The sequence below is a fragment of the Atractosteus spatula genome, chromosome 5 (genome assembly GCF_055471065.1).
Source record: "Atractosteus spatula isolate fAtrSpa1 chromosome 5, fAtrSpa1.hap1, whole genome shotgun sequence".
NCBI classification, from domain to species: Eukaryota; Metazoa; Chordata; class Actinopteri; order Semionotiformes; family Lepisosteidae; genus Atractosteus; species Atractosteus spatula.
Window position 1 is genome coordinate 8,247,705 of NC_142710.1, and position 27,522 is coordinate 8,275,226.

The 27,522-nt window shown below is 52.0% G+C and overlaps 2 protein-coding genes and 1 non-coding gene across 4 annotated transcripts in view; 2 read left to right on the top strand and 1 right to left on the bottom strand.

The window, feature by feature from the left end:
• The first annotated feature begins 1,683 nt into the window (after nt 1-1,683).
• sdhc (succinate dehydrogenase complex, subunit C, integral membrane protein) lies at nt 1,684-9,482 on the top strand. 2 transcript variants are annotated; one of them, XM_088917627.1, is made up of 6 exons: nt 1,684-1,798; nt 3,050-3,106; nt 5,938-6,039; nt 6,629-6,690; nt 7,284-7,447; nt 9,221-9,482. In XM_088917627.1, the coding sequence occupies exons 1-6, from the start codon at nt 1,782-1,784 to the stop codon at nt 9,323-9,325; spliced, it is 507 nt and encodes a 168-aa protein (XP_088773753.1). In that variant the 5' UTR covers nt 1,684-1,781; the 3' UTR covers nt 9,326-9,482. The 2 variants fall into 2 exon arrangements, with proteins under 2 accessions (XP_088773753.1, XP_088773754.1); XM_088917628.1 differs by lacking the exon at nt 1,684-1,798 and adding an exon at nt 2,654-2,843.
• A 5,830-nt stretch (nt 9,483-15,312) lies between these two features.
• Nucleotides 15,313-15,386, top strand: trnar-ucu (transfer RNA arginine (anticodon UCU)). Its single transcript has one exon. It is a non-coding gene; the product is annotated as a tRNA-Arg (tRNA).
• A 5,721-nt stretch (nt 15,387-21,107) lies between these two features.
• cadm3 (cell adhesion molecule 3) overlaps nt 21,108-27,522 on the bottom strand; it is a 53,460-nt gene continuing 47,045 nt past the window's right edge. The window contains exon 14 of the mRNA XM_088915711.1: nt 21,108-26,725. Coding sequence (XP_088771837.1) covers nt 26,607-26,725 — 119 coding nt within the window. The 3' untranslated portion in view covers nt 21,108-26,606. The remainder of the gene's footprint in view (nt 26,726-27,522) is intronic.

The following is a 27,522-nucleotide window of genomic DNA, read 5'->3' on the forward strand; positions in this document are numbered from 1 at the left end:
CTTGAAAAGCTATGGATTAAATTCCACAGCTACAATATGGAGATAGTGACCAACGGCGGTAGCGGTCTGAAAAGAGACCCGATTGTGCCCAGAGCGGTAAGGTGCTACATCGAGGAGAAAGACACGATCAGGTTATGCAGCAGAGCAGTGCCATGAAAACACGAGAAATGTCGACAAAGCCTGCAGGTCTGTAAGCGATGAAGACTGCGTACAACGGCCCCCTGTCCTGATGTTGGGGGCCCCTACCCACCCAACAGGAGCTCCTACTCGCATGCCTGAACCCTTAAATCAATCGAATAATTGGATTATTTCAAGACACAGCTGGATGAGAGCCCCCAGTCGGGACAGGCGTACATCTTTACACAGAGGGTGGTGGGAGTGTGAACAAGCTGCTGGTAGGTTTCCCAGAACTGGCTTCTGGGAAAATGGGCCCCGGTGTGTCTGCGTCCGACCCGTGATGGACTAGCGTCCCATCCAGGGTGTACCCCGCCTTGTGCTCGTTGCTTGCTGGGATAGGTTCCACCCTGACCCTGTACTGGATAATGCAGTCAGAAAATCGATGGATGGAATTTACTTAAGAACTAGGCGCACTGGTTGGACAGCACCCCCTTCATAAGAGGACAGTTACAGAGCCAAAAACAAAGAAAGAGTCCAAATTAAGTCTGAGTACCGGCTACAACCCATGACCAGGCTGCCTGTTCCATACCCCTGTTCTCCTGTTCTTGACGTTAAAACACATTTTTTATACTTTGCTTTATTATTATTATTATTAGGGATCAACCCAGGTGTACAGATCTTTACCCCTTATCGACCTTTTTTCCCAACAGGAATTGTTTTTAGCTTTTCAGCATGTCGGAGCCAAATGCCTCAGACAGAGCAGTGCGTTTCCAGATAGATTTAGAGAAAGTGCCTGCTGATCTGTGGTGGGTTACGAGTCCACTGCGCAGTCCGGTGATAACAGGCCAAAATGTAGGGTCTCTCAGTCACATCTTTCGGGGTAACCCCCTTCCCCGATACAAGACACTCAGTGCATTGGATGCGCTCAGCCCAACACAGGCGCCGTTTGTTCGTGCGCCGAATCTCTCCTCTGTCGGACCCCTCTCTCTCTCACACACACACACACATACACACACCGTGCCCTGGACTGGACCGTACTGTCCTGTCCGCCCCGGCGCGCTGGTAAATACGAGTGGCGAAATACCTCGGGGGGTGGGACACAGGCTGGGTCAGCTGGGCAGCTGGCCGTGTGGGTCGGCGGCGCTATGCGAGACACATGTGGAGCGCCATTGTTCGGCGGCGATCAGATAACACAGAGCCCCCGACACATTCCGCAAAACTGCGCGTTTCAGAGTGCGAGTGCCGCGCTCAATGGGGGATTGTCGTGAGAGCCCGGCCCCGCAGAGAACTAGTGCCTTTTGTTGCCTGGCAGAAACGGAGCGGCGAGATACGAAGTGCCGTGCCGTGCCGTGCCGTCCAGTCCAGTCCAGTCCAGTCCAGTACAGTACAGTACAGTACAGTACAGTACAGTACAGTACAGTACAGCGGAGGAGGGGAGAAAAACATCCCTGACAAAGATGGCGTCCGTTGCGCTACAGTAATATAAGGGAAAAAAATCATTCGTATTTTATTTTAAAATGTGCTTATATTTTATGAGAAACTCGCACATAAGGGTTACAAATCAATTTACATTTTTGAGAAATGTTCACGGCATTAGTTCGGGTTGACGGGACTTCAACAGGAAGAGAATGTGACGCAACGTCCTGTTTTCCAGACTCGCCAAGATGGCGCTGCTGTTAAGGTCAGTGGCATAACCCGGTTTGTTTCACAGCGGTTTTTAATCTGCGTGTGTGTGTGTTTGCTGGGCGAGCTGCGCAAAAGCCGACGAGCGTTTCGGCCTCCCTCTGCTCTGAAACCTCTCCCAGGCGCTTTGCTTTGCCGTCCGCAACACCGGTGATCGTGTCGCTTTTTAGTCAGTAAGCACAACTGTTTGATTTAGTCACTCATGAACCAGCATTCTTGTAGAAAGAATGAATGTGTTTACACTCTACGACCTTTTTTTTAAAATATATATTTTTGGTGAAGTTGTGAAACACAAAGAGCCGCTCTGATTGCTAGTTCCTTAGAAACGTGGCGAAAGCAGCCTAGATGAACAGCCCTTAGATGATGCACAGATGACAGGAGTCGTAGTGTAGCGATTACGGCCCTGGACCGGAGGGGCTCGGGTTCAAACCGCGGGCGAGACGCCCCTGATGTCCCCTTGAACTGAGGGACTTCACTCCGACTGGCCCAGTGGCTGGGCTCTCTCCTGGTCGTCAAGGCGCAAGGCGCAAAATGCAGTTCCCGGCAGAGCAATGAAAAAAACCCGCAGATCGGTTCCCTGCGCCTGTGTAAGATTCTCCTTATCCGCGGGGAACTCCGGTACCCCCAAAACTAGCGATTCCGGAGGCGTGTCCTGTTGAGGAGGGGATAGGGTGTCCTCTGCCGGTCCCAGTTAAACCCCTTCCCCATAGTTCTCCCGTGTGATCCCGACTCTGTTCCAGGAGTGCAAACAGTACAGGTTTATTCCGTGCTGAAAAGAAAAGAGACACGATGTTTCAGGTGCCTGATTTGCTTTTGTTTTCAGCGCGGAATAAACCTTCACTTGTTCCTTTGCAGCCTACGCATGCCGACGCAGCTACCTACTTGAAGGTCTCTCTCAAGGATTTAGTAGCTACATCTCCCTGCAGCTCAAACACTGGCAGCCCCACTGGAGCCCAGCAGTGTGAGCCTGGTCAGTACCTGGATGGTCCCACTAACACCTCTTCCAGCAGCAGCCTCAGCTTTCCCAGGAGTCTCCCCTCCAGGTACTGGCCAGGCTCACACTGCTGAGCTCCAGTGGGGCTGTCAGTGCTGAGCTGCAGGGGGATGTAGCTGCTGAATGCTGTTGCAGTAATTCAGTGTCCCAGTATCAGATCGTTACAGTAGGGGATGTTGAAAGGCTTCCTCTCGCTGTCCTCTTGGAGCCAAACTGCATCTCCGGCAAGTTTCTCATGTTTCCCTTCTCTTGCAGGTCGATGCTCCGTCCGGCAGTGCTCTCCAGGACACAGGCGTGTGTGGTGTACAGACAGTAAGCGCCCTGTCGATCTCCGGCACGCTCTCCAAGCGCCTGGCCACTGTCTGACCCAGGCCTGTCCGGTCCTGGTCCTGGAGGGGTCAGCGGGCGTCTGCTGGTTTCCACTCCAGCTCGGTTCTTAACAAGCTAAATCAGGACCAATTAAACAGCCAGTCCCAGCTGCTCCATCTCCTACTGCTTTAAAGATACCTTGACCTGCAGACATGCTGAACGCCCAGGACCAGGACTGGACAGCCCTGCTGCAGACAGGCTGACTGACCCCTCCAGGACCAGGACTGGACAGCCCTGCTGCAGACAGGCTGACTGACCCCTCCAGGACCAGGACTGGACAGCCCTGCTGCAGACACACTGACTGACCCCTCCAGGACCAGGACTGGACAGCCCTGCTGCAGACACACTGACCCCTCCAGGACCAGGACTGGACAGCCCTGCTGCAGACAGGCTGACTGACCCCTCCAGGACCAGGACTGGACAGCCCTGCTGCAGACACGCTGACTGACCCCTCCAGGACCAGGACTGGACAGCCCTGCTGCAGACACACTGACTGACCCCTCCAGGACCAGGACTGGACAGCCCTGCTGCAGACACACTGACCCCTCCAGGACCAGGACTGGACAGCCCTGCTGCAGACAGGCTGACCCCTCCAGGACCAGGACTGGACAGCCCTGCTGCAGACACGCTGACTGACCCCTCCAGGACCAGGACTGGACAGCCCTGCTGCAGACATACTGACCCCTCCAGGACCAGGACTGGACAGCCCTGCTGCAGACACGCTGACTGACCCCTCCAGGACCAGGACTGGACAGCCCTGCTGCAGACACGCTGACTGACCCCTCCAGGACCAGGACTGGACAGCCCTGCTGCAGACACACTGACTGACCCCTCCAGGACCAGGACTGGACAGCCCTGCTGCAGACACACTGACTGACCCCTCCAGGACCAGGACTGGACAGCCCTTGGTCTAACCGGATCAGATCAAGACTTTGAACCGTTCTGTTTACCTGTGGGTCCACTTGCTAAGTGGGTGTAAATGTCCGTTGCTAAACCAAGCCATTGGAAGGGTTTTTGCACATTGTTTTGGGGAGTGAGATCTTGGTGAAAGAAGGTGTCGAGAGCTGATGTACTCACAGTCGCACGCCCACCCGTGTTTTTACATGACACGATCTTCAAGTTCCAGCAGACGGTTCTGTCCCCAACCTGCTGGCGGGCCTCCGGGGTTCAGCTGGGGATGAGTTCATCCCCTCTCCCCAACTCCCCCCCCCCCAAACAGACGCCGGCCTGCCCATCACACAGCGGCGTTTGGCAAGTCCGGGAACCTCTATCGTAGGTTTGCAGATAGAGGCAAGGCAGCTGTCACCCCCTCCCCCCACCATCCCCGAGGCAGCCTGCTCACGAATCTGGGTCAGTCGGGCCATTTGCTCCGCAGAGTTGGCCCAGCTTCAGCGTGGCGGTCCCGCAGTCCCGTGAGGGGCACGCGTGTCGGCCCGCAGCGTGCGAGCGGCGCCAGTCTTGTCAGAGCAGAAGGTCTCGGCTCCCCTCCCGCAGGGAGACAGCAAGAGGCGAAGGGGACTGTCATCTACAGTCCTGCTTCCCTTCCCACAATCCCCGTGTGGGCTGTGCTGCACGCAGCTCTTTGACATTGTCCTGTGGCTCTCCTTGTATTAAAGAGGAACTGCAGTCCCAGCTTCTCAGACCGGTCATTAAATGTCCGTCATAAAATGAATTTATCCACGGTATGCAAAAATGTAAACAATTTGCGAATGAAGCACAAAATCGTGAACTTTGTGAAAGTACTGTGAGTCGCTATGTTGTTGTAGACCCCTGGTCTCACCACAGGCGAGAGCAAGAGTTCCCACAAATTGTGAGGTGAAGCAGCCCTTCCTGCTCACTAGTCACCATGATGACTATTGTAACGTGATGTATGAGCAAATAAGTCCAGGTTTGCAGAAGATATCACACCGCAGGAAGTTTCCAACATGGTCTGCAGGCTGAGTTAACAAGTAAGGTGTATTTGTCAGCAAAACCGCCTCGAAGTCGAGAGCGATATTTCTGTTGGATTAAAAGAGATGTGTTCACAAGCCCGTTTGATTACAGTGTCACAGGGCTACAACACGTCACCAAACTGTGACATGCAGCAGCCCTTCCTGCTCACTAGTCACCGCGATGCCTCATGTGGTGTGATGGACGAGCGATTCAGTGCTGCACAACCCGCAGGCGTTTCACTGCAGAGAGTTTCCAACGTGAGCTGCAGGCCGAGTTCACAAGTGAGCATTATCTCTCGGCAGAACCGTCTCGAAATCAGAGTAATATTTCTGCTGGATTTAAAGAGGTGTGTTCACAAGCCCGCTTGTTTACGGTGTAATAGGGCTGCTTCCCCTCACTGGAAGTTTGGTTGCCTCGTTCTGAATCCCAGAATACGGTGCTGCTCAGACCTGGGAATTTAGTCTGTTTTGTGCTGCAAAGGGGAGGTTTTACAAGTCACTGTGTACGTTTGACTTTCACTGTGGTTAGAATCAGTGCTGATTCTTCCTCACCCCGAAATATCAACACAGCACTGCGGTTCGCCTTTAATGACACGCAGACGACCGCTAGGAGAGTGCGTGTCTCAGATGCACGTGCCCCGTGGCTCCCGTGATGCAAACGACGAAAGACCCGCCCTGTTCCGAACCGGCAGTCGGAACGCCGGGCTGTGTTACACTGTCGGCAGGTGACGGGTGATGACGGGGGAGGGGGGGCAGCGAGGAGAAGATCGAATCTGTAGGAGCTGTCACAGTGGCTTAATCTGCACGTTGTTTCTTTTTCCGGCGTTTCTTCTGCCATCCCAGTGCCGTCCCCATGGGCACCAGCACCAAGGAGGACATGCGCAAGTTCTGGGACAAGAACGCCCGTCTGAACCGACCCCTGTCGCCTCACATCAGCATCTACAGGTAGGCCATCGCCACACCCACACCCCGCATCGATTCCTCGCACCCCAGGACTGGACAGCCCTGCTGCAGACACACCGACTGACCCCTCCAGGACCAGGACTGGACAGCCCTGCTGCAGACACACTGACTGACCCCTCCAGGACCAGGACTGGACAGCCCTGCTGCAGACACACCGACTGACCCCTCCAGGACCAGGACTGGACAGCCCTGCTGCAGACACACCGACTGACCCCTCCAGGACCAGGACTGGACAGCCCTGCTGCAGACACACTGACTGACCCCTCCAGGGTAGGCACGAAAGAGGCGTTAAAATCAGCATCAGCGAAGCAAAATCCCATCCTCCTCGCGCGGTATTAGCGTTCCTGCAAGCCGGCTGCTTCGTGACCAGAGATCACGTGCAGAAGAACCGCCGGCTAGACCGATACAGACGCGAGACGGTTCTTGCGGGTCAGTCCTGCGCGAGGGGCCGTGTGGCCGCAGGGATGCCTGGCCCAAATCCGTCGCTTCTCCCGTCGGGACAGGAGGAGGGGGTGGGCGGGAATGGTCGGATTGTTCTCACCAGTGGCCCTCTTTGTTCCACCCGTTGCAGCTGGTCCATTCCGATGATGATGTCGATCTCCCACCGAGGGACCGGGATTGCCCTGAGCTCAGGTACCGCCTGTCCGCTGGCTTCTCTCCATCTAACGTTGCAGCCTTGCAAAAGAAGTCTTAGTGTGATCCCGAAACCGTGGTGACGGGAGGCGCAGTGGTGAGCATTGCTGGGGCCCTGGGCTCGTTTCCTGCGATGCTGTCTGCAGTATGTTCTACCCATAGAACATAATGTGAGGAATTTTGTGAGCACAACCTGTGATCTTCTTTTGATTTCTCACGAGATGGACTTTGGATGCGGTGCGGCGACTCTGTGGCTCAGGATCTGTGCCTGTGGCTGGAAGGTTGCAGGTTCTTATCCTGCAGCCGGCAGAGGAATCCTACTCTGTTGGGCCCCTGAGCAAGGCCCTTAACCCCAACTGCTCCAGGGGCGCTGTACAATGGCTGACCCTGCGCTCTGACCTCCAGCTTCTCTCCTTGTCTGTGTGTCTCATGGAGATTAAGCTGGGGTATGCAAAAGGACAAATTCCTAATGCAAGAAAGTGTATAGGGCCAATAAAGTGATCTGATCTTATCTTGGATGGGGAACAGGGCAGGGATAAGGGAAAAGAGTAGAAAGATTGGTTCTCATCAAGAGCTTCCCCTTCCCTTCCCAGGCATCTCTCTGTTTGCCCTCTCCGCGCTGGTCTTGCCAGGAGACTTCGCCTCTAACCTGGAAGTGGTTCGCTCGCTGTCGTTGGGACCGGCGCTTATTTACTCCGCCAAGTTCACCCTGGCATTCCCTGTCGCCTATCACACGTTCAATGGCATCCGCCACCTGGTGAGTCTCCAAAGACCGGGACCTGATGCTTGACTGTGGTGGCGTCAGACGGTGTTGAGTCCCCGAGCGGGAGAGTCCGTGTGGGGGCAACAGAGACGTTATCGGCCGCAGGAGATCGGGAATGGGCTTCGACGTTGCACACAGCCATCCGTTTACAATGAGATTTCATTTGGCACTGTTCTGGTCATGTCTCGCATCGCAGTTCACTTTAATCGATTAATAATGCCTGCCCGGGAGTAAAAGTTGAAACCAGTGATGAGCAGAGCGAGACTGAGCAACTACCTCGGCCCTGATGACGAAAACTCGGCGGTGTGACAGGAGACAGGAAATAGCAGCCGAGAATCTTGGAATCTTATTCTTGATTCCGACGCCGGGCCACGTTGTAGTTCAGCAGTTTGGTCAAATTCTCACACAGATGAATAGAGCTGACGAATATAAAGTAGTAGCTCACTTCCTAGTTTGGCTTTAACTCCGATGGCTGAGGAAATGACAGTTCTGGTCGGAGATCACCGCTGTCATGATCATTTCACTCACGTGGAATGAGCGAGGGAGACAGCTGTGAGGGTGAAGTTGAGGTGGAGGGAGGGAAGCTAGAAAAAATCCTTGCAGAGTTCTGGGCTGCTGAGCAGTATTTATAAACAGGGGAGTAGAAGTTACAGTCAGCCTCCTCCCCAGCTTCTGGTTAATAACACCATTAAGGAATGCAAGTACGCTTTCGATATTGGCTCCGCAAAAGCCGAGGGTGAAGTAATGATTATTTGTTTGGCTACTTAAGTATCGATGAGAGCAAATGAAGAGTGTGTGCTCATTCCACACTACATGGGAGTGTTGAGAATGGTGCCACAAACACTGCAGGTTTAACTTCCTGCTGTTTGCACTGATGAGGTCTTAATAAGATTCATTAATGGCTTAATTGGTTTACATCAGGGGTGTCCAGCTCAGGTTCTGGAGAGCCAGTGCTGTTTTGTTTTGTTTTGTTTTTTCGTTCACAAGCACAACCAACTGGCTTAACTGGACCAGTTTAACAGCTGCTCCCCAGCTTGCTTTATAGACCTAGTTACCCTGCTGACACAGTGCCCCCTGCTGGACCGGGACTGCACAGCTCTGGTTTTAAGATTCTGAGCAGCTTCCGGCTGTGGGAGCTTTCGGGTTCAGACTTTTCCGGGTCAGTGCTGCTTGCTGGTGATTTATTCACGAATATGCAATATCCAGGGATTAAGCTGGAGCAGAGGTCTTCTCTCCCTGATATAGCTCCAGCATATATCCAGCTCCAGAACTCCAGCCCTTTAAATAACCAATCACCAATAATTCCATTTTGATCAGTTAGATGGGTGATTTGTTAAATAAAGTGATTCAGTGATCCCTTTCAGCCCTTGAGGTCCTCGGTTCTCTCCATTGAACAGATGTCTTGCTTGATTCATCAGTAGCCTACAGGTGTGGCCAGTCTCTAAAAACAAGTGACCTTTAAGGGCTGGGGCTGTGCGTTTAAAGGCAGCTGTGTGGTGAATAATGGGGATTACAGGTGTGTAATGGTTGAGGAATGAGGCTGATAAGTGAGCTGCTTTAAATCGGTGCCTTTACTTTTCTGATGGCTGTTTGTTATGTTTGGCTGGGAGGGGAGGGACTGCATGTTGAAAGGCGGGTGTGTGGTGGGTAATGAGAATAACAGGTGAGTAATGGGAATAATGAGTGAAATGGCTCCAGGGCTGGGGGATCTCCGAGTTAGAGCAGATTTCTTCAGTGTCTTCAAACCCCTTGGTCCGTTCTCTTCAGATGTGGGATATGGGAAAGGGCTTCCGGATCCCCGAAGTCTACCGTTCCGGCTACGCTGTGATCCTGCTGTCCCTCCTGTCCTCGTTCGCCCTCGCCGCCCTGTAGGTGGCGCCAGCGAGGCCGATTCGGGAACGGCGTCCATTCCCGGAAGACTCCCGCCTGGACTTCGTTTCGCTCGAGCCCGGAATCCAGTTTCGTTTCGCTTTCTTTGTAAAAGCACTTCCGCACTTCAAGTGTTAATAAATAAATATATATAAATACGGTGTGGTCCATATACACTGATCTGTATGGGGCTTTTTTAAAGTTGTTGTCTTCGTTCAGATGATCGATGAAGGTTTGATCTGTTTTAGATCAGTTCCTTCGCGTGTCTGATGGCTGTTTCTTTCGTTTGGCTGAGAGGAGAGGGGCTTAAAGGCAGGTGTGTGGTGAGTAATGGGAATAACGAGTGAGTCAGTAATGGGAATAAGGAGTGAGCAATGGGAATAAGGAGTGAGTAATGGGTATGCAATGGGAACAATAGGAATACATGTGCCAGGATCTTTCAGGACCAGACTTGTGTCAGATTTACAGATTTGATTGATTCAATGTCACAACACCACTACAAAATCGAGATCTAGACCAAGAATAATTGTGAACTTTCAGTAGATCATTGTTCCGTCCAGTTCAGTTCGTTTGTCATACACAGGGGTGCGATAACAAACTAATCTGCATGTATGATCCGATACAAAGACATTAAGGAAACGCCAAAACATAAACACAGAGCAGCAGCAGCACCAACAACAACAAAGTTAAATAACACAACTTAAATACAAGACAGCACAAGCAGTGTGCACCTAAAAATGTCAGTGAGTCAGTGCTGCAGGTAGACTTCACTAATCTGACATCTTGCAGGAAGAAATTGTCTCTGAATCTGGAAGTAGGTGCCTTTACGCTCTGAGCAAGAAACTCCTGCTCTGTTGTAGTGCAGGAGTTTCCAGTCCTGGCTTAGGGGGACCCATGTACACACCCGCTGGCCTGGGGCTCTACGGGACCTGGGCTGGAGACCCCCAGAGCGTAGGGGTGCAGAGTAAGGGGTTCCCCATACGCACTTGCTGGTTTTTCTTGTGGCTGAGATCTTGACTTAAACAAGGCCCTCGCTGAGCCACTGGGTCGCCTGAGCCAAAGTTTTGACTGGCTCTTCCAGTCATCCTGAATGACCAGGTTCGATTGCCATCTGTGTGGAGTTTGCATGTTCTCCTTGTGTCCGTGTGGGTTTCCACTGGGAGCTCTGGTTTTCTCCCACGGTCCAGAGACAGGCTGATCGGTTAATTGGCTTCTGGGAAAACTGGTGTGAGTGTGCCTGTCTTGCGAAGGTGACTGGTCCTGTCCAGGGCGGACCCTGCCCTGTCCCCGTTGTTTGCCAAGATAGCCCCCAACTCCCCCTGGATTCTGAATTGGAGGAGGCAGTTAGAAGATGGATGGATTGCCTCGTGTTCATTTGTGGAAATAGTCTGTCCTTGGACAAAACCGCAAGCACTGAAAACTGGCTTCATTAGTCTTTCAGACCTGAGGTTCCGCCACACGCCTGCTGGAGTCAGTGAGGCTGAACTCCAGACTTTAACAGATCCTTAATTAAGCCAACAAGTTAGATCAGACCTTTGGGGATATATGTATTTCTTACTTTTTTTACTCAAGATGCTGGAGATTTCAAGCTAACTGCAAAGCTATTTTTATATTTTGGGGTTAGAAAGAATCGGCATTGAAGAGCGCATTTCAAAGCACAGTGAAACTCAGACGTTCACAGTGACTTTTAAAACCTCCCACTTGCATCACAAAATAGAAGAAATTTCCAGACCTGAGTGGTGCCATGTGCTGCAATTCAGAACAGGGAAACAACAATTCAGGTAAGGTGAAGCAGCCCTGTGACTGCAAACAAGCAGGCTTGTGAAGAAGTCTCTTTTAACCCAATAGAAATAGTGCTCTTGACTTCAAGACAGCTTTACCGACAAATACTACTTGTGAACTCTGCCTGTACTTATCCACTCGTACATCACAGTACAGGGACTAGTGAGCAGGAAGGGCTGCTTCACATCACAATTCATGGAAACTCAAACGCAAGTTTGTGACAACGTGACGACTTACAGTGCTTTCACAAAGCCCACCATTTGTGCTTAATTCAAAATTTGTAAAATGTTTCTGCTGTCGCTGAATTTATTTTGTTACCGAGCTTTAGTAACCAGTCTGAGAAAAGATCAGGTAAGATCACTTTATTGACCACATACAATTCCTTGCATTAGGAATTTGTCTTTTCGCACACCCCAGCTTGGTCTCCATGAGACACACAGACAGGGAGAGAAGCTGGGGGTCAGAGCGCAGGGTCAGCCATTTATACAGCACCCCTGGAGCAGTTGGGGTGAAGGGCCTTGCTCAGGGGCCCAACAGAGTAGGATTCCTCTGCTGGCTGTGGGATACGAACCAGCAACCTCCCAGCCACAGGCATAGATCCTGAGAATACAGAGCCACCGTGCATTGGGTTCCCCTACAAGCACCTCCGGCATAAAATAGTTTCAAGTTCAGCCAGCTCTGCGGTGTATTATTACTGGGGGCTCAGATGGAATAGACCCCAGCAGGTGTGTGTCCCCAAGAGCAGAGCTGGGAACAGCTGGAGTGAAGAGCCTGTGAGTCTGGTCCGATGGAAAGTGAGAGGGATAACGATACGACTCCCAGGTGCAGCGCGATTGTGCTCCTGCCGCCGTGGGGAGCGCTGTCTGCGGATACACGTCCGTTGAGCTGCTGCTGCTGGTCATCGGTTCCCCCCCCCCCCACCCGCGGCCGGGTCGGAATTGGATCACTACTGGCGTGGGATCCTGCAGGCAGGTCCTGTCCGATCGCATCCTGGGCAGTGATCCGCAGGGTCGCACCTCCTGGAGAACCTGCTGGATCCTGTTCCCCAGAATGTGCAAAAGTATTAATATATACAATAATATTAATTATTATATTATTGTTTATGTATTGTGTTTATTATATTAGTATGTTAATATTAACAATAATATATTAATATTAATATATAGTGTATATGTATTAATATATCATAAATGTTACACAATAATCCTTCCTTTACACTTCTATAGCGCTCTTCTGGACTCTCCACTCAGAGCTCTTCACAGGTCATGGGGATCCCCTCCACCCCCACCAGTGTGTCCCCCCACCTGGATGAAGCTCCAGTCTGCTCACACACAGCAGCTCTCAGTGGGGAGGAGAGCAGAGTGATGAAGCCAGTTCAGAGAGGGGGGTTATTAGGAGGCCATGATGGGTAAAGACCAGGGGGAAATTTGGCCAGGACACCCCTACTCTTTTCGAGAGACGCCCTGGGATTTTTAATGACCACAGACAGTCAGAACCTCGGTTTTACATCTCATCCGAAGGACGGCGCCTTTTTTTTTTTACAGTTTAGGGTCCCCGTCACTATAGTGGGGCATTAGGACCCCCGACTGGGCCACAGTCTCGTTCGTTTTAAGTGCCGGCCGTGAAACGGTAAAACAACAGCCGCGAGATTAGCGTTCCAAATTGTGTGGCCCTTTCTCATTGTGCAGCAGCATGTCAAGAGGCAGTTGTTTTCTTCTCAAAAGGCTGTGTGGTGGCAGTGGAACTGGATTTCCCAACTGCGGTTACCTAAATTAAGAACGTTAATATTGTGATATAAAGTATATGTGATATATATATCAGAGACATATGATATATGATTGATATATGATATATGATATGTGATACCTATGGTATGACGGACATCAGCTGGTGTGTATGGTGGAGGGGGTTGTACAGGTCCAGGACTGGGGAACCCTTGAATTGAGATGAGCAAGGGGGATCTGATTGAGTTCTGGGAGGGTTTATAGGTCCAACCTGAGGAGTCCATTAAACAGGGAGCCTAATGGCTGGAGTTCGTGAATTAGACACCCACAGGATTTTTTCCACAAGACATTCATTCGCGTATTAAAAAAACCTTACAATCCAGCACCTAATGAAATTCTCAAATTAGACGTGAGAGCTCAGGAGGAACAGAAAATCGGAGCAGAGCTGGCCAGCTGGCCAGTGCCTTGAATCCTGCAGGCACAGCGCCCCCTCCTGGACCAGGCCTGCCACCTCAGCTGCAGCCCCACTGGGAGCAGAGTTTGACTCCCCCGGACAAAAAACGCGTCTACAGCTCCTACAAAGGCCCAATCTGGTCACCTGCATCCTCGCATTTGGGCACTCCAGCACATAACTGATCGGTACGGAAATGAATCTGCTTCCGTTGACGAAGCTCTCGTCCTTTATGGAGGAAAGGCGCTCTGAGTTTGGTACCTAATGATCTTTAAAGTTGCCTAATTTAACAAACCAGAGCCCCGCACTGTTCGGTCATAAATAGCTTGTGGGCGGCACCGCAGCACTGAGGTTAGCACTGGGAACCTGGAATCAATTCCCCAGGTGCTGTCTGTGTGGAGTTTGCATGTTCTCTCCGTGTTCTCGTGGGTTTCCTCCTGGTGCTCCGGTTTCTTCCCACAGTCCAGAGACACGCTGGCCGGTCAATTAGCTTCTGGGGAAAACAAAACTGACCCTGCTGTGAGTGTGTTTGTGTCTGTGTCTCTCTGCCTAGTGGTGGGCTGGCGTCCCATCCAGAGTGTACCCTGCCCCTTGCGCCCGTTGCTTGCCAGGATAGACTGGCCGCCCTGTGGCCCTGAATTGGATGAAGGGGCTAGAAAATGGAAGGATGGAGAAATTGCCCCAAATCTGAGGAACAGGGGTGTCCATTCCTGGTCCTGGGGGGGGGGGGTGGGGAGTGGTGGTCAGTCTTTCTCCGGGTTTTCCAGGTCTCTTCAAAGCACCAGCGCCCAAGCACCCGGGAACAGCAGTTAAATCGGTCCAATTAAAGCCACTAACGAGCTCGCCGAGGTCGCCAAGGGTGGAGGCCGGCGAGGGTTAAGAAACTGGAACAGCGAGCGACCTCTGGGGCACGCCGGAGTGCGGCTCCCCGGCTGTCCCAGTGGAAGGGTCTGCGTGCCGTGCCCGCTAGGAGGCGCTGCTGCGACACCCTGCAGCAGAATACTTCATTCAGGGTGGTTGCTGCGGCAACCGGCCCTGCTGTCCCAGTGAGCACCAGCGCGTCGTCACCACACGCGAAAACCCGGTTTAAGGACAAGTAGTTCAAGGAGATGTCTTTCAAACAAGGTGTCGAGAAAATTGCAAATTGAGCCACACAAAAAAGGAAATATGACGCAAAGGTGGAATATCTATGGTTATTATTATATATTTTCCTATTAAGGAAGCCACGAGTGTAAAACTTTGTTGTTCCTCGTCTGACCCTGTGTCTGACTAAAATTAGAAGTTTTACACGTAGTCCTTTCTACGTGTAAAGACTTTATAATACGTCTCAAAAAACATGTAAAAACACTCCTAGTTCACATTCGGCAGCGCGACGTTCGTGTTTAAATTCCTAAACGTGATTTCGTTCGTCCGCACTGAAAAACGAAAGTCCTTTGTTTTTACGGTCAAATCAATTCCTAAACAAACATAAACGGATACACAATATTTACACACCAATGCCTAAATTAGCCGGGTGCTGCCTCGGAAAACTCGGTTTATCTCTCTCTGGGGTGAGGAGACGGTACCGGTTCCGATGCTGAGACGCCGATAGGGCTCTGCTGTTGTCCGGGCAACCGCAGCTCTCGGCACGGCGGCTCTGACAACGGCGAACCGGACCGAGAAAAAAAACCTAAACCCCGACAGTCTGTACCTCTCAGAAAGCCGTCCTCACGGACTTCTCTACCATATCCGTCGTGTTTAACGTGCTCCGAACACGTCCCGGTAAATTATCGCCTTTGTCGCTGTCAGCAGTCCCCACCCCCATCTCAGCCTGCTCCACAGCGCTAGGGAACGGCGCATTCCATGTTGCAGTCGGGAAACTGCAGGCTGGCGGCCGCCATGTTGGCTCCAGGCCCTGCATAGTTCAGCCGCGCTTGGCGCTGTCACGCCTTGAGCCAAAATGGCGCCTGTTTCCCAGTAAAGTGGTCCTGATGCTGAAGGATGCTTTTACATCACAGTGTATCGAGGTGTTTCGCGGGGATCCAGTTGGCTCAGTCTCTGTGGCGCAATGGAATAGCGCGCTGGACTTCTAATCCAGAGGCTCCGGGTTCGAGTCCCGGCAGAGATGAGGAGGAAGCGCAAAGGATTGCCTTTTTTTAAAAAATACATATATATAAAATTTCCATTAATATAAATAGAAATATACTCCGGTCCAGCGCATTATTTCGAGACTGATATTATTTATTTTTCAGTGCTGTAATAACTTGCAGAACGACAGTCAGAAAAAAGATGAGATGCGAATTTTATAATTATAAAATTATAGTTGTTTATCAACATTATGTTTTTTTTAAAAAAAAAGCTCGAACAGACAGAATTCTGCCCTGTAGCACGTGCTTATGGACATCATGTTGTGTGTAAACTATTTAAATGGATGTGACTGTCAGTCTCTCTGTGGCAGAGATTAAATCGTTAAAAAACATCCACTTTATAACTGAAGCGTTAGGTTGTCTGCGGCTTCACGCTAGACAGCACGTAATCCACGCAGAACGAACAAAATCACCTTTCAGTAGCCACCTACACGGCGCCCGGACCCTGTAGAACATATGAAAAATAAAAACATTTGCTGAACACAAAAAAAATCAGAATTTTTAATTCGAATTAAGAATAGAATTATTCCCCTAATGTCCCCCGACACACATACGACACACCGCGCTGTCGTCGTGTAAGCGGGCAAAGGCCAGCAGGCAAACACAGAAACAAAAAAAAGAAATAGACATCTTAAATGCAAGTTGGGAATTTTATTTCAATAGAAAGACAGGGACCGAGACGCGCAAACTGTCCGCTGGCCCACGGGGTCACCGCGGGGTCAACCTCCCCTCGAGCCAGGAGGAGCCCATCGCGCACGCTCTCTGCCTCGCGCGTCGCCAGCCGCCTGGAACGCGACCCCCTGCCGCGCTCGGCACGTGAATGAACAATTACACACTTACACGCCCCCCCCAAGAAAAACACCAAATCGCGCAGACAGACGCCTCTCGTTCACACCAGATCCTTATTTAGAAAGCAGGCCGCTCACAGTGTTTTAATTAGACGGCTGCCTGGAGCAGAACGCCTGTCAGCTTCAATTAGGCCTTAGCAACCAGCCAAAGCCTACACACTTGCCCCCAGTAGGTTGCTGTTCTTCTAAAAATACTGTACACAAAAACGGCACATACACAAATGCTTATATATAGAAGCAAGCAAAATCCCATCAATATTGGAAGCAACGGTGCCTGTTTGAATTTTTAATGTGTCTCGTTTGCTGATTTGGATCTCTGAGGACAAGTTTGTCCAGTCCTGGTCCTGGAGGGGTCAGTCAGTGTGTCTGCAGCAGGGCTGTCCAGTCCTGGTCCTGGAGGGGTCAGTGTGTCTGCAGCAGGGCTGTCCAGTCCTGGTCCTGGAGGGGTCAGTCAGTGTGTCTGCAGCAGGGCTGTCCAGTCCTGATCCTGGAGGGGTCAGTGTCTCTGCAGCAGGGCTGTCCAGTCCTGGTCCTGGGGGGGTCAGTGTGTCTGCAGCAGGGCTGTCCAGTCCTGGTCCTGGAGGGGTCAGTCGGTGTGTCTGCAGCAGGACTGTCCAGTCCTGGTCCTGGAGGGGTCAGTGTGTGTGTCTGCAGCAGGGCTGTCCAGTCCTGGTCCTGGAGGGGTCAGTGTGTCTGCAGCAGGGCTGTCCAGTCCTGGTCCTGGAGGGGTCAGTCGGTGTGTCTGCAGCAGGGCTGTCCAGTCCTGGTCCTGGAGTGGTCAGTGTGTCTGCAGCAGGGCTGTCCAGTCCTGGTCCTGGAGGGGTCAGTCAGCATGTCTGCAGCAGTGCTGTCCAGTCCTGGTCCTGGAGGGGTCAGTGTGTCTGCAGGAGGGCTGTCCAGTCCTGGTCCTGGAGGGGTCAGTCAGTGTGTCTGCAGCAGGGCTGTCCAGTCCTGGTCCTGGAGGGGTCAGTGTGTCTGCAGCAGGGCTGTCCAGTCCTGGTCCTGGAGGGGTCAGTCAGTGTGTCTGCAGCAGGGCTGTCCAGTCCTGGTCCTGGAGGGGTCAGTCAGTGTGTCTGCAGCAGGGCTGTCCAGTCCTGGTCCTGGAGGGGTCAGTCGGCATGTCTGCAGCAGTGCTGTCCAGTCCTGGTCCTGGAAGGGTCAGTGTGTCTGCAGCAGGGCTGTCCAGTCCTGGTCCTGGAGGGGTCAGTGTGTCTGCAGCAGGGCTGTCCAGTCCTGGTCCTGAAGGGGTCAGTCAGTGTATGTAGCAGGGCTGTCCAGTCCTGGTCCTGGAGGGGTCAGTCAGTGTGTCTGCAGCAGGGCTGTCCAGTCCTGGTCCTGGAGGGGTCAGTCAGTGTGTGCAGCAGGGCTGTCCAGTCCTGGTCCTGGAGGGGTCAGTCAGTGTGTCTGCAGCAGGGCTGTCCATACTGACCCCTCCAGGAACAGGGCCGGAAACTCCTGTCAGATGCAATCAGGAGTGACGGTAAAGATGTTCTTTGATGTTTAGCAATTTGCTCAAAGCTTGTGTCAGTACAAGCTGGGTGAGAAGAGACCAGCCTTATCGCTGAGCATCATTAAGTCACATTGATCAGAGTCCTCAGACTCTTAAACTGCATCATCAAGAGACGGCACACAGTACGGGCAGCCAGTGGGCAGTGTTGCGGTAACTAATCCATCATAATTCCCAGTGAAATCCATTAGCACATAAATCTTTCACTCCTGCCAGCACATAAATACAGCTACTGGTTTTGTACTACACAAAATCTTTCAAGGTTAACCGTGAGCTTTCGGTAGAAGAGGACTGTAATAATATCCTTACACTGATATAGCGCTCTTCTGGACTCTCCACTCAGAGCTCTTCACAGGTCAGGGGGATCCCCTCCACCCCCACCAGTGTGTCCCCCCACCTGGATGAAGCTCCAGTCTGCTCACACACAGCAGCTCTCAGTGGGGAGGAGAGCAGAGTGATGGAGCCAGTTCAGAGAGGGGGGTTATTAGGAGGCCATGATGGGTAAAGACCAGGGGGAAATTTGGCCAGGACACCAGGGTGACATCCCTACTCTTTTCGAGAGACGCCCTGGGATTTTTAATGACCACAGAGAGTCAGGACCTCGGTTTTACGTCTGTTTACAGTCTAGTGTCCCCCATCACTATACTGGGGCATCAGGACCCCCACAGACCGCAGGGTGAGCGCCCCCTGCTGGCCCCACTAACACCTCTCCCAGCAGCAGCCTCAGCTTTCCCAGGAGTCTCCCCTCCAGGTACTGGCCAGGCTCACACTGCTGAGCTCCAGTGGGGCTGCCAGTGTTTGAGCTGCAGGGGGGTGTAATGGACATACCTGCTGTGTGCTACAGTATCACATATTCCCCCCTCCTGGAATGAAGTGGCCGACAAATCAAGGGCGGGACTTGAGCCGAGTCAGAGAAGGTGCAGATACCGCTGTCCACGGGGTGGCCTCTTCTCGCTTTAGAGGGTTTGACGCTTCCACGCTCGAAACGGCTTTCAACCCGCCGAACTGTTTGTGCAGCAATTCGGTGGCCGAGAGTTTTTAATTAGTCCACCAGGACGGGGGCACTGAGCCCTGTGTGCGCATCGCGGGCTGGAAGCACGATTCTCCTCCGAGTATCTAGGTCACACTGAGCTGGAAAAGGACTGCGGGGTGGGGGTGGGGGGGGCTGCAGCCCAGATCCCAGAGAGTCACACAGTCCAGCGTGCCGCAGGGATTTCTGGATATACAGTACCCTTGCAGAGATCGAGAGCCCTGCAGAGTGTTGACAGCTCCAGATTTTGCTACCGCCTGGTCCGATTAAGTCATTCGGGGCTCGGCCGGGAAAAAAAAAAAACAGAAGCGGAACTAGCGCCCTCCAGGTCCAGGACGGCCACGGGACCTGTACCTCCTTCGGCACCAGTCCAGTCCAGATCCTGGAGGTCTGGTGCTAGTGCACGTTTTCATTCCAGCTCAGGCCTCAATTGATTTTAATCAATCAGTTAGGTCCTGTCTTAATTGGACTTCGGGTCCTGCTGCTTTGAAGCGATCAAGTTGCATACGGTCATTTACAGGTACTGTAGATTCCACACCTTTGACGGTCTTTGGTAGACCTGATTTCTGAAACCCTTGGACACTTTTAGGTTTTGTAGACAGTCGAGGGAGCACAAACCAGGAGTCAAATGGAAACTGTGTGGACGCGCATTTAAGTCACGAACTTTACACAGAGACTTGTAGGGGTGTGGAGCACAGTGTTGAAGTCAGCCATTTCTTCACAGAAGCCAGGGTATGACATTTACGGCCTTTAACCTGGAATTCATTTATTAGAAAAACCAGCCAAGCAAAATGTAGCAAATGACCTCCTCTGGTCTGTAGCGTCTGTGTATGTTTAACCCTGGTCATTGGAGATTAGACTTCTGTTCTGAACGATTTATAACACCGTCAAATGAAAGAAATGGATGCTCAGTGGGTCGCAGTAAGGGCGGGGCAGTGAGGCTGCGTCAAAAAATATTGCTGCCTCGCAGAACCACCCCCCGAGTTCGATTCCCAGGCCCGTGGTTCTGTCTGTGTGGAGTTTGCGTGTTCTCCCTGGGTTCGTGTGGGTTTCCTCCTGGTGCTCCGGTTTCCTCCCACAGTCCAAACACATTTCTAATTGGCAGGTTGACTGGCTCCTGGAGAACCCGGCCCTGGTGTGAGTGTGTGAGCTGTGACAGACTGGCGTCCCCCCCCGCCTCGCGCCCGTTGCTTGCTGGGACAGACCCCGGCTCCCCTGTGAGCCGGCTGTGGAAGCAGTCAGGGAATGGATGGAACAGTGAAAGCGCTCCAAGCCTCTCAGGTATCCAATCCTGCTCCAGGAGGGGATGCTGTGTCTATAGTTGGGGGTTTTTTCTAGGTCTCATAAAAGCTCCCTCACCTGAAGAGCTGAGAGAAACTGTTTAGTTAATAATAATAATAATAATAATTGGTTACAGTTCTAGCTAGAGAGTCTTCTGGACTCTCCACTCAGAGCTCTTTACAGGTCATGGGGATCCCCTCCACCCCCACCAGTGTGTCCCCCCACCTGGATGAAGCTCCAGTCTGCTCACACACAGCAGCTCTCAGTGGGGAGGAGAGCAGAGTGATGAAGCCAGTTCAGAGAGGGGGGTTATTAGGAGGCCATGATGGGTAAAGACCAGGGGGAAATTTGGCCAGGACACCGGGGTGACACCCCGACTCTTTTCGAGAGACGCCCTGGGATTTTTAATTATCACAGAGAGTCAGGACTTCGGTTTTATGTCTCAACCAAAGTTACGGCGCCTTCTTTACAGTATAGTGTCCCCGTCACTATACTGGGGCATTAGGACCCAGGTGGATCACAGGGTGAGCACCCCCTGCTGGCCCCACTAACACCTCTTCCAGCTGCAACCTTAGTTTTTCCCAGGAGGTCTCTTTATCCAAGTACTGACCAGGCTCACACCTGCTGAGCTTCAGTGGGTTGCCTGTTGAGAGTTGCAGAGTGATATGGCTGCTGGCAGTTAAGTCCCATTAAGCCAATAAGGAGCTAATCTGGGTTGCCGCGTTGGGGGAAAAGCCTGGAGAGGCACACCACCGCCTCCAGGATCAGGATTGTCTACCCGTGCTCTAGATTTTCGGGCGACCCGTGGAGCCCGCTGTACTGGGACTCTGGTTGCTATGTGTATTAGAACGGTGTTGTTGCTAGGGTCAGCACTTACCCGTATTTCCGGCAGACGGCATCCTCTCCTTCTCCCCGGCACTTCGGACACGGACAATGGGACAACAACACTTTTGACTTTTTTTTTCTGTCGATTCTGTTTCGTTTTTTGTTCGTTTTGTTTGTTTGTTTTTTTTATTTTATTCGTAAGCAATATGGCTTTTGTTAACATCGGGTGTTTTATTTTCTTAGATACACAAAAAAAAACCCAACAACAAAAAATTGCAACAACTGTTAAAACAGCCCAAAACAATAATGAATCATCACCCCCCGTTGTTTCTGCACACATGAACCGATAAAAATAAAATCTAAAGAATTCTGAAAAAAAAATGCATGACCAGATATATTTTACAAAGAAAACAATATAGATATAAAACAGAACCACGTCGAAATGCTCACATACACGAAACCACAACCCCGTTTTAAACTCCTCTCTCGTTTTCCGAGGACGAGTCTAGTTTGGAGTCTAGTTTGATTCCGGCAGTAACAGCGGGAGTCCCTCTGTTTTTGCCGGCGGTTGACCTAAGTCGTCGCTTTCGAAGCCAGCGGGAGACTTGAATTATTCAACTTCAGCGAAAACCGCATTTTTCGTCTTTCATTGCCGGACGCCCTCGTCTGCAGTTACAGGGCCCGGGAGACGAGCTGTTGCCAGCTCGACCGCCGTCAACAGACAGCTACCGCTTGCGTTTCCTGATTCACGAAACAAAACAAAACAAAAAAGAGAAAGAAAACCGAAGCCTCTTCTCCCGAACGAATCCACACCCCAGCCCCGCACGCCTGACAACAGGACGCTACCGGTGGGGCGCCAATACTGGACACTCGCAAAAATAAAAATAAAAATAAACCGTTTATTCACATCGACACCCCCCGACTTCAAAAACACTATTGCAACCCGAATGGTAAGTAAACTATTCTACATTCCCAGCAAGTCATGTGTTATTTTGTTTTTTTAAACTGCGCCTGGTTTCGGGTGCAAATTGCTCAGCACCTCAACACCGCGCGGGTTCAGCCTCCTCTCTCATTCTCGGTGGATACCCCCAAGACTTGATACCCCAAGACTGAAGATGTCCACACCTGCTCTGCCCCCGTCTCGTTTCGCGTGACGGCAGGAAAACCCCACACTAGAACTTTTTTTTTGTTAACACATAAGGAAAATAAAAAAAAACACAAACACATACACACAACAGCAGATCAATCGATCAGTAGTCCTAGGAGCGGCGCCCCGCGCGATATGAAATGTCGGAGGAAGACGCGTCACTGAAAAAAAAAACTACTAGAGACGACGAGCAGGAATATCGTTTCTCCCCCCTTTCTCCGTGCTCCGTTTCCCTCCCCGTTTTTATTTTCAGCTTCTAAAAAAAGAAGAAAAGAAGAACAAGTCGCGGGTTTTTCAACTGACGGGCCCCGAAAACCAAAACACCCCACTGGGTTAGCCTCTCAGAGCCCCTCCAGACCTCAACAGCAGCTGGGGGTGGGGGTGGGGGGACATTAGAGGTGTTTGGGCTGTTAGTTCATCGGAAGGGTCGGTTCGGTCGAGCGGGAGACGACGGGAGCCGAACCGGATGTTAGAGTTGGGAGCCCTGCGGCCTGTCTGTCTCTCCTGCGAGACACTGCAGCTCCCGGGAGAGGTGTGTGTGTGTGTGTCAGAAGCCGTCCTGTCCTCCGGTGGGATGAGTGACTAAACACAACGTACAGGACACACACCCCACATTTGGGTTCCAGTTGAGCTCTTGCAAGCACTATAGCGCCACCTGGCGTCGTACCCGCGGTTCCTCGCTCCCTGACAGGTCGCTCCGTGAACTCGATCTCTCTCTCGTTTCACTTTCGCGTCTTTAAGTCGGGAAGTGTCCGTGGGGGGCGCCAGGTGTCGCGAACACGCGTTCTCCCGCCACCCCGGTTCCCAGAGAGAGCGCACGCAGACCCACAGACACACAGAAACACACTCCACAGAGAAAATGGGTTCGACGTCGTTATGAGCACCTCGTACAGACACACAGGTTACAGTGAAATTAAAAGAAAAAAAAAACAGATGTAAAAGAAGACGCAGCCCGCCCACTCCACTGGCCCCAACACAAATCTCTCATCCAGAGAGCAACAACAATAATAATAATATTAATTATAATTACAATCATAACACTGAGACAAAATGGATCAGAATACTGGCATGACATACAGAATTAAATAAGACCCCTAATCATAATAAAAATATTTGCATTTACATAGTTTTGACTTTTTTTTTGCCCCCAGACAGTGATATCTTAATTCAGCATTTCAGTGTACATAGTAATAAAAAAACAGGCAAGCATTTTTCATCGATACATACTGCGGTAAAGGATAGTGTGAAACACAGAGCGACAGTTAGAAGAGAGACAGAGAGAGAGAGCGACCGCTGGCGCGTCAAGACTGCAGAGCCTGATTTTTGTAGCGTGAGGTGTGTGTGTGTGTGTTTTTTTTGGGGGGGGGGGGGGGGGTGTCGTCAGGCACGAGCCCCTCGCAAGCTTTGCGTTCCGTAGGACCCGTGCGGGAAGAGTGACGTCACAGCGAGAGAGACGAAACCACCCAGCCCGGGCGACACGAGCGGTCCCCACCGCTTCCGGCGATTCGATAACACAAACAAAAAAATCGATATTTTACAGCAACAGTCCCTTTTCAACCCAGTTCTGTTCTGTACTTAGTTTCCGCTTTTGACCCAGATATGTTCGCTCGTGTTCTTAGTTTCCGTTTTTGACCCGGGTGTGTACTGTTGTGTTATTGTGTTCTTAGCTCCCCTAACTCACACGGCGGTTTGTTTCCGAAACAGAACTCGCTCGCCTTGCCGCTACCCCTCCTCTGGGAACTTCACTCCCTGTTCCGGCGTTTTAAAGGTTTTCCTCGCCGGAGGAGGCTGGAAATGATGTTTTCAGCTGGTTTCCATGACGCGGTGGCTTCGCGCCACAGGGAAGGTGCTTGGTCTGCGCTTCAAACACATCTCAAAATCATCCGCCTGTTCCTTGCCCTCCCCCCCCGTCTCCTTTCGGGCACTCCCGCGCCAGAGTTCGGCTCGCAATTATTCAAAGCCAATTAAGCAATTAAAGACCACCTGAGTTTTGAGACGCCCCCCCCCCAGTGGGTAAATCAGACACACCGCACTTCTGCAGATCCAGACACCTGAAGCCGGGCCTGGTTTTCATTGTGGCCGAGGCCTGAATGACTTCGTCAGAGCTCGTTAATGGGCCTTATCTCATCTCATTGACCTTTCCCTGCCGTCTGTCACACCTGCAGGTTGCAGACCTGCAAGATTGGAGACCCCTGATTTGTGGTGACCTGTAAGATGATCCAGACTGGGGCTCCCCGGGACCAGGTTTAAAGACTCTGTGATTTGGGGTGACCTGTGAGACTAACTGGACTGGGGACCCCAGGACCGGGGCTGGAGACCCTGTGAGGAAGGAAACGCTACAGGAGCTGGACGGAGATGTCTGGAAGCACGGCAGGTCCAGCTGCTTGACGACCCCGGAACGGGAGCCGCCAGAGGAAGGCCTGCAGTCGGGGAGCCGCTGGTTAGACGTCACGCGGTCGGTCGGGAGGAGATACAAGTGATCCTGCATCTCTGCAGATCAGAACGGCTGTTACGAAGGTCCCACCTGAGCCTTTAATTGCTTATTCAAATTCCTTAGTTGCCTGATTGGATTCATTGATGCTTAATTGACCTCCTTAATTGCTTAATTGGAGAAGGGAAAGCCTCTCCTTATTGTTCAGAAGCTGGAGAAGTAAAGAGCCCTGTACCACCTGCCAGACGGAGTAGTGCGCCCCCTTGTGGGGCCGTCAGGTAATGAGAGCAGCGCGGCCCGCTGGGCAGCAGATCGTGGACAGAGCGAGACGGAGAGACAGACAGAGAAAGAGAGAGAGAAAGGCTTATTTACAGCTGTTGACAACAACCAGACCTCAGCAGAATAAAGTCAGTGCAGACAGCGAAGCTGTGTTTGACCCCCCGCTACGCGATGCACGGTTTGGGCGTGTCACTGTTTAAATACATGTTCGTATAGGTCAAGGGAGGGGTGGGAAGACGGCACGATAACGGGAAACGGTAAAGCCACGAACGCAACCAGAGTGATGCGCTGGGGAGGGGGGAGGGCGTCCACGCCTGCTGTGACCCCGCGTCTCCACTCTCCTGCCGGTTCGGAGAAAACGGCAGAATTGAATCAATGGCCAATACCCAGCCCATCCTTTATCAGGAAACCTGCTACACCTGCAGCCTGGAGCCTCTCCTGGAAGCACAGGGCGCGAGTCAGTGCTACGTCCTGCAGGGGGCGCTAGTCCACGGGCCGGTCCGTTCGTTCGGTGCCTCTCCCTGTCCGTGAAAAGGAAGTCCGGCTGCGATTGGATACGTTCCCGGGCAGCGGTGTCGCCACGGCACGACACGGCCCAGGGACAGCCGCTCAGCAGATGGCATCTCGTCCGGAAATGGGAAGAGATGTGAGATGTCCCAGCCATTCCCTGCACGCATCCCTAACCATCTCAAAGCACTTTACGTTAACAGGCAGGGACCCACTGTCTGTACCACAGAAGTGCAGCCCCACAAGGGCAGCACAAAGTGGCTGTTCTGCATCAGTGGTCCCACCGGGGAGATGCACAGCATTCTGGGAGATGCACAATGCCCATTCAGCACCTGCAGCCCCACTGCACAGCAGATCAGGGGGAGGAGAAACTGTTGTACCAGGTGACTGAGGGGACTGTTAAGGACCAAGTAGCGGGGACCTCAGTTTGACGACACTGCGGTCTGCCACCAGTTACCACGCAGGGGGCACTGGTTCAGACATTCCTGCCTAGAGGGTGGAGCGCCCCCTACTGGTCCACCAGTCACTCTTACAGATTTCCACCCCAGTATAGCCCAGGCCCTGGCCCCAGCTCAGCCCCAGCTCAGCTTCTGAGATCCGATGTGATCGGGCTTCTGTGTTTTTCAGACAGGCAGGCTGATATTGAGAGGATCTACCCACCCAAGGGCGCCCCCCGGTGGTGAACCCTCAAGCACGAAGTGTTTGCGTCAGATCAGCACTGGGAAGCATTTTGTGGTCCCCGCTCTCCCCCCCCCCCTCGCCATGTACCCACACCCCCTCCCAGCCCCACCCCGACCGAACCTGCCCCGCCCACGTCGCTCCTTCCCATGCCTCCACTCCCTCTGCTCCGGCATGGGGCCGGTCGCCCCCCCCTCCCCAAGCAAGGAGGTCAGCAGAAGCGCACCAGAAGTGAACCATGCGCCCCCTGCAGGAGGTCAATGGAAGCGCTCTAGCAGTGGGCCATGCGCCCCCTGCAGGAGATAGACGGAAGTGCTCTGGCCTCGGCCCGATTGATTTTTCTCCATCTGCTGCGGTCAGTGTTACGCTGTGGAGCCGCCGCAAGCAAACATCAGTGGGCGACAGGCCACCCAGCGGTCAGCGGAGGTGGACAGATGGACCTCTTGCGGCGGTTTCAAGCCCTCGGAAAATTCCCACCCTACATTTCCACAGAATAAGACTGATGACAAACAAATGTCGAAAACAGTTTGGTTTTTCTTTACCAGATGGTGGGTCTTGCAGTTCCTTGTTTTGTTGTTGTTGTTGTTTTCGTCGTTAATTTTTAGGTTAAGAGTGGTTTAAAGTTCTGGATGAGCTCCTCCTCCTCCTGGTCAGCTCTCTCCCGTTCCCTAGATGAAATATTCCTTCTTGTCCTCGGCTCCAGACTGCCCTCCCTCGGCGTTGATGATGGCCGTGTCGGCGTCGGGGGCGTCGTCCGAGCCCTTGGCTTCGTGCGTCAGGTATGTGCCTGCCAGAGCCGATCGATCAATCAATCAATCAAGTGAGCAAGCAAGTCCCACAGTTCCATGTCCTGCCTCCCCTGTTAACTAGCCAATTAACCAACATACCATTCCGACAATCAATCAATCAACAAAGTCCCACAGCTCCATGTCCTCACGCCTGTCAGCTAGCCAGCTAATCAACATAGCATTCTGTCAATCAATTAATCAATCAATCAATCAAACAACAAAGTCCCACTGCTCCATGTCCTCTCCCCTGTCAACTAGCCAGGTAATCAATACAGCACTCTGACAATCAATCAATCAATCAATCAACAAAATCTCACTGCTCCATGTCCTCACACCTGTCAGCTAGCCAGTTATTCAATACAGCATTCTGACAATCAATAATTAATCAATCAATCAACAAAGTCCCACTGCTCAATGTCCTATCCCCTGTCAGCTAGCCAGTTAATCAAAACAGCACTCTGACAATCAATCAATCAATCAATCAATCAATCAATCAATCAATCTCACAGCTCCATGGCCTGTCTCCCTCCCATTAACTAGACAATTAATCAATGTGGCATGCTGACAGTGGAGGAAATAAATCTTATCAATCAGGTTTCACAGCTCTGTCAACGAGCCAGTTCATCACTCCTGTCAATCGAGGAAATGGATCAATCAGCCAACCAATCTACTGATCACTCAATCAATCAATGTAGCACTCCGACAATAGAGGACATCAAACAATCAACCAATAGGACAGCCAGCCAGTCGATCAATTAATAGTTTCATGCAGGTCTCAAACTCCATGGCCTGCCGT